The sequence below is a fragment of the Apium graveolens genome, chromosome 9, assembly GCF_009905375.1.
Source record: "Apium graveolens cultivar Ventura chromosome 9, ASM990537v1, whole genome shotgun sequence".
Lineage (NCBI taxonomy): Eukaryota > Viridiplantae > Streptophyta > Magnoliopsida > Apiales > Apiaceae > Apium > Apium graveolens.
The window spans coordinates 8,128,461-8,135,368 of record NC_133655.1 but is presented as its reverse complement, the minus strand read 5'-3'; the positions used below and the strand labels follow the sequence as shown (position 1 = coordinate 8,135,368).

General features: G+C 32.3%; 1 protein-coding gene across 1 annotated transcript; it reads left to right on the top strand.

Moving 5' to 3' along the window:
- The first annotated feature begins 2,867 nt into the window (after positions 1–2,867).
- LOC141686895 (uncharacterized) lies at positions 2,868–5,103 on the top strand. Its single transcript, XM_074491988.1, has 2 exons — positions 2,868–3,452; positions 4,808–5,103. The coding sequence occupies exons 1-2, from the start codon at positions 2,970–2,972 to the stop codon at positions 4,889–4,891; spliced, it is 567 nt and encodes a 188-aa protein (XP_074348089.1). The 5' UTR covers positions 2,868–2,969; the 3' UTR covers positions 4,892–5,103.
- The last annotated feature ends 1,805 nt before the right edge of the window (positions 5,104–6,908 follow it).

Sequence of the window (6,908 nt, the reverse complement as noted above, 5' to 3'; positions counted from 1 at the left end):
GTTTCAAATTCCAAACACCGTCCTTTGGGCCTGTCTTTTGTCACAGATTTCAGTGCGGGATTTCGTGGACTTAAACTGGGCTTCAGGCTGCTTGAAATTATGGGCTTTATCTTCTTTCCCCATTGGGCTTGAAATTTTAGTCATCTCTTTTTTCAATTAAATCCCATTGAATATTAATTGTCATAACATAAAACTAGAACAACAATTTTAACCTTACATAGCCTGTCCCATGAGATTCGAACCTGTGACCAAAAAGATAATTATCACCTCTTTAAACAGCTGAGCCAACCCTTGCGGGCTACGTTCTATTTACCATATACTTTGACAAAATAAGAAAATGATAATATTAGATAATAAAATGGAAATAGAAATGTTATACACGATAAGTACAAAAATTATTCATTCTCAGTACTTTTCTTTGTTAAAAGAAAAAATAAGAAATATTCGATTAATCTTCTAACTAATATAAATGCGAATTTGCACAATTTATTTAAAATAATGCTACGTATCCCCATATAAATCCAAAATCTTTTTTAAATGACACGTGACGTGTTTTTATTCGTGAACTCAAATATATAGAAGGGGTCGTAACAATTTTAAAAAAAATAATCAACAAAATAATAATAATTAATTATTCGGTAACAATTTTAGAAACAGTTTTCGGAATTCTAACATTTCTCGTCCAATTAATTTCGTATATTATTGGACACACCGTCAAATTATTGGCATCAGTCCACCGATTATATAAATGTGGCATATGCAGTTTCCCGGAGAGAAAAATACACATAGTGTTGGTATTATTTTTCTTTGCAACAGCACAACATACAACATGTGGGCCATGAAATTCGGACGTTACTCCCAAGTAAAGGAAATAAACAAATGATCTAGAAGTATTATTCTTCTTTTCGTTTACTGATATGTTACGCTCCGCCAAACAATGCGCTAATCTACTAGCTGTTTCATTTCTGGCGGGCCCTACGCTCACATGCAATCATATTTTTATAATTAAACTTTTTACGACTATTTTGAGATAAATAAAAATGATAATTTTATAAATTATTTATCAATTTTTTTTCAGAATTAAAGTATATACACTAATTTTTAATTTAAGAAAAGAAATTTAAAAAAAAGTATGACTTTTATAAATCTTAAAGTACGCGCTAAAAGGCAAATGAACTAATATTTTGGGACGTATTTTGGAACGGACGGAGTATATTTGAAAGATTTCTTTTGTCTTTATTTTTCTACACTTTTTGTAATAATGATATTTTTTGATGAAAAAAAAATTATATAAGGACTGGATATATGAAATGTTGTTGTAGGTGAGAATAGTTATTGATGTGTTAAATTATTATATCTAAATTTTTATATTAAATTTAGAGAATGAAGTAAGCCGGAGTTCTAAAGAAAATACCGATGGTTCATAGCAAATTAGCAGGTAGAGTTGGCAATTTCGTACAAAACACGATAACATGACACGAAATTAACGGGTTTGGTTTGACATTTTTGGTACACCAACACGAAAGTATACAGATGAATTTAGTGTCGTTTTTGGGTTTACACTTGGTACACGACGCGAAAGGACACGAAACAAATAAATATTTAAATAAATTTATCAAAATTATATGATATATATATTACTTTAATATTTTAAATATAATTCTTATTGAAAATAGATACAAAATAGATTTAAATTTAAATTTTATAAGATTTGACTGTACTTGATTTTTTATAACTTATCAACTTAAGACTTGATTAGTAAGAAACTTAATATATAAATATATATTTTATTTATCTTTATTATTAATTTTAAATTATACGAATCACGACACGAAACATACACGAAATAAATGTACAACAAGAATACGAAACAAAACGGATCCTTAACGGTTCGAGTTTGGATTATGCATTATTGACACTAAACACGAAATTATCCAAACTTCTGACCAACTCCACCACTGTGATTCCAATATTTGATCTCAATCACTTTTTACATATAATATATATATATATATATATATCATATTAAGCAATTTTATCTTAAAATTATCATGTAATTATTATTAACAATTTATATAACATTTCATAAATTAATTAAATCAAAAAAAATTAATACACATAAAAATATTAAAATTGTGCATTTAATTCACGAAAAACACATTTATTGCAACAATTAACATACAAAATATCATTGATACGCACTAATTCTCCGAATTAGTATATTTTTCCCACAAATACTCAATTAATACCATCTCTAGTATCAAAATTTTGACCATCTCAAAGGAAACATAAATAGTTTGTCGGAATAAATCAAAATTTTATGTTTTTTTGTATCATTTTGAGTCATTTTGTGTGTTATAATTTCTTTTACGCATTTTATATACTTTTTATTTTATGCAATGTACTTCTATTTAAATTTTAATGAAATTATATTTTTTCATTATTTTAAAAATAAATTTTGTTAACTATTAATTATATTTTGTTATTAATTATATAATTAAAAAATAAAAAATCAATTTAAAATTTCATTAACTACATAACAAAACCATAATTTTATATTAAATCAAGTGATCCAAATTTGGAGCAGTGAAAAACTATTATTCAATGATCCAAATTTGGATCACCATTTGAATCATTGTCGAGATGAAATTTGGTATAATCTGCCCAAATTTATATATTTGAATCAGTGTTCGATTTGTCCGCGCACACTAAAGCAAAATAAAAGAAAAACACAACGTGGCAAGAAGTTGAGACGGTGACACTACCCCACTAGAGAAGTAGACCCCACCATCATTCACGGACAACTAATCAAACGGTCTAAATCCTATAATACATCCCACTTTCATCAACATACAATATTTTTATTTCTATATCTCCCCACAACAGCTCTATTTTCCCCATCTCCTCCTATATAATTTCTCACGTCTCACAAAACACACACAAAACACACACAATTTCCAAATCTCAAGATGAACCAATCAACACTCCTTCTCCTCACACTCACCTGCATTATCATCTCTGCTGCCGTCACCGCCCAATCTCCGGCCGCCTCTCCCACCGCCACTCCGGCCACTCCAACTCCCACTTCATCACCACCCACTTCAACTCCACCAACTTCCACTCCTGCCCCTGTTGCTGCTCCTCAGGCTACACCTCCGGCGAGTTCACCACCTCCGGCGACTCCACCACCTGCTATCTCTCCACCTCCGTCCACTCCCCCGCCTGTTGCTGCTACTCCCCCGCCTGTTGCTGCTACTCCACCACCTGCTGTTACCCCTGCTGCTACTCCACCTCCTGCTGTTACACCTGTTGCTGCTCCTGCGCCGAGTACTACGACGGTTTCACCTGCTCCGGCGTCGGAATTAGACAGTCCTCCGTCTCCTCCGATGGAATCTCCGGCGCCTAGAGCTGGTGATGTATCTCCCGCCGCCACTCCCTCTTCACCAGATCAGGTACGCGTACTGTCATATCTATATATATGTATGTATATATATGTGTGTGTATGTATAGATTTGTACAATGCATGTATAGATCTATGCAAACATGGTGTAGATCTGTTGTTTTTTTAAAGTACTTTGAAGTGTTGAGTTTAAAGTAGTTTTAAGTGAATTTAATTTACACGGCGTACGTTAGTTAGGATGTGTATGTTTTGTCTACCGTGCGCGGGTTTCTCGTGATTCGTGTACTTTGTTTATGACTTTATGTACTTTAATAGCCTATGAAGCGACTATTGAATATACAGGGGTATAAGGGTAATTACAATCTTAGAGAAGTAACGTTTTCTTTTTGTGTTGGACACGTTTGTCAATGCACACTTTTGATCGTTAATATCTTTAAATTCGTATTAGTATTAAATATAAAAATTTCACTGTATTAAAGTACTGTATTTTGATAAATACGAATCCAACGAGATCACTCATGACTATATTTGATATTATAGATTAAACGTAAATTAGAAGTCAATCGCTTACCATGAACAGTACCGAAAGCCAAAAGATGAAACATATATTAGGACGGAGGGAGTACCAGTTACCAAACTATCTGTTGTGTGACATTTTTGAAGTAGATGTACTTTAGATGTTTTATTACTTAATTGTACAAAATTTAAATACTCACGCATTCATAGTTTTGGATAAATCTGTTGTTACGGAGACGAGAGGAGAAAGGGATATCGTTAGATTAAGCGAACCAAATGTACTTGTGTTTAAACCTCTTGTTAACGAGGCGAGAGGAGAAAGAGATCCCGTTAGATAAAGCGAACAAATGTACTCATTGTCTAAACCTCTAGTTACCAAGACGAGAGGAGAAAGGGATCCTGTTAGCTTATGCGACAACTAAATGTGCAAATCTGGAAATGTTCGCAGTGTTGTTTCCATTTCTTATGACTTTCGATATTATTTTCTAAAGGCATTTATTTATTTTTTACTTTGTTTTCTCGTTTTGGTGACAAATGAAATTAACAAAGCAAGTCTATTATTGTCAACATTGTGCAATCTATCTATTTATTTCCCGACCCTAGTTTGGAGTCCCTGATTTGAAGAAACCATCTGTAAATTCGTAAATTGGCTGAAAAACGTAATTTGATCTATCCATTATGTGTTATTTGTTAAGAAATTTAATTTTTCTGGTGATCGTATAGATGTATTTATTTTTTTTGTTTCGATACATCATTAGGTAGATAAATGAGTTCGATTACCTATTGTTTAACGAGTTTAGTTTTACAATCAAATGCCTGCAATCTTTTTCAGCCGGTAGTGAATTCATTGCCATCTCTTTCTAATATTTGAAACATTTGCTTGCATTGCAGAGCGGTGCCCAGAATACAATGTCAACATACAAGATGGTTGCAAGCTTAGGCTTTGGATTTGCTCTCCTAACTTTGTTGCACTAGATTTTTTGATTTCTGTAACTTCCACCTACGCTACGCTATTCCTTGTTGCCAGGACATATTATTTGTTATTATTACTTCATTCCATGCTATGTCGGAATTTTTTTCTGACTACCTGTTGTGGGATTATTACATTCAGTTGGATTCTTTTGGGAGGTTTTTGAGAGGAGCTTATGTATCAAGGATATTTCTTTCTAGTGAGATTGTTGTACTTACCTCTTCTTACCATTCTTGTTGACATGTAAATCTACCAATTCTCTTAATGTTTCAAATTATAACAAATTTATACGTATTTTAGCACCACCATTGAACTTGCTCTTGGAAGATTCCGCGCGTCTTTCTCTTATGTTTTGAGCTGGTTTAGATCAATATCTGCTCGAGCATTGAGGTTTATTAGCTGATTTATGTACATGCTATTGAAATGTAAAGTTTAATAATCAAGAAACCAATCGATTGCAATGGCCGGTGAATGATGGTTGTTGTGACTTAAATTCTGGTTCACAATTAGTCGGAAATGAAAACATTTAAAGTTGCAGAGTAATTTGAGTGCTAGGCTTGCTTAACCCCTTGTTCCCGACCTAAAAAATGAAGGAAAACAAGTGATGGTAATTAAGGTAATTTCACGTGCAATCATATTCGACTAGAACTTTTATTCCAAAATTTTCACTTCAAAATTGAGACTTTCACTTTAAAATAGGGATGAAAGTAATTTACCTTTCTATCACTAACTTCATTTTCTTTTAAAAAAATCGGATACAAGCCTTACGTGTTTGATAGAAGTTCCGGAATGATTTTTATCATTTTTTATTATGCTTCAAGTTCTCGCAACCCATCCATCTTTTCAGTACAGTCTGTTCATGATCTCATATTTCAAGAAAATGAAACAATAGGAAAAATTTATAGGCAGGACCACAGTACATTGTACTTATAAGTGAATTTCAAGTCAAAAATACATGTATTTGTTAACTTATAAGATATCTCAAACTAGCCTTATTTTTAACCTATACGTTACTTGTAAGATATCCTAAACGAGCACGGCTTATGTGTAATATATGCTGGAAATCAATGGTGTTCATCAAACAGATCATATGGCTAAACAAAACTTCCCTACGACAAACATCACATCATAATACGAATAGAACTAATACATTTTACCAAGTCTCATTCCTTTAAATTTGTTGGACTCTCATGTGCATCTCCGTGAATTGAGCTAAAGTCTCATAAAAATCTAACTGCAAGTCTGTAACATGTTATCTAAATGGCCATCCTGAAGCCTTTTGAAGAAATATAATTAGTAAATGCAGAACTCATACAGTGATTCCAACACTGATTTTTTGGTGGATCAAATTAGATGCTCAAATTCGTCACTTATACTTGTTTAGTTAGATGCTTAAAGACTTCAACCACAATTACACACTATATATATATTCTTCTCTCTTGATGATGTATGAAATGTAATCATCTCTGTTCAGCTGGTTTGGAACCTTATTTGCTTCCCCACATATCATGGTTCGAATATTAGGTCTATTTTTTTGCCTACTTTTTTGCCTAATTTTCTTGTCCGTTTACAACTCTTGCAGTTTTTTTCGGGCCCCCTGACAAGATTCAAATTTGGTTTGATGCGGCCAGTCCACTTTTTCTTCAACAAAAAGGCCCTTAAAATAGATACCTATGGGCCGGGGCTGGTTTATAAATTTAAGATACAAATAATGGTAAGCATGACCAAACTCAAGATACGCAAAGTGAAATAAATAAGGAAAATTATCAAAAATATTCATGTTTTTTAAGTTATTTACAAAAATTTGCATACGATGTTACTTTTCTGAATATGAACTTGATTGATTACCAGAACAAAGAGAATCCAATACAAAAGCTATATATTTATTTCTTAACAAAGAAGAAAACTATACATATATCTAAGTCTGTTTGTTTTGATGTGTTATATATTTTTTATCTAATCTAATGTGTTTCTCTTATATACTATATCTGCACTACTATACAGCTGTGCACTACTATACAA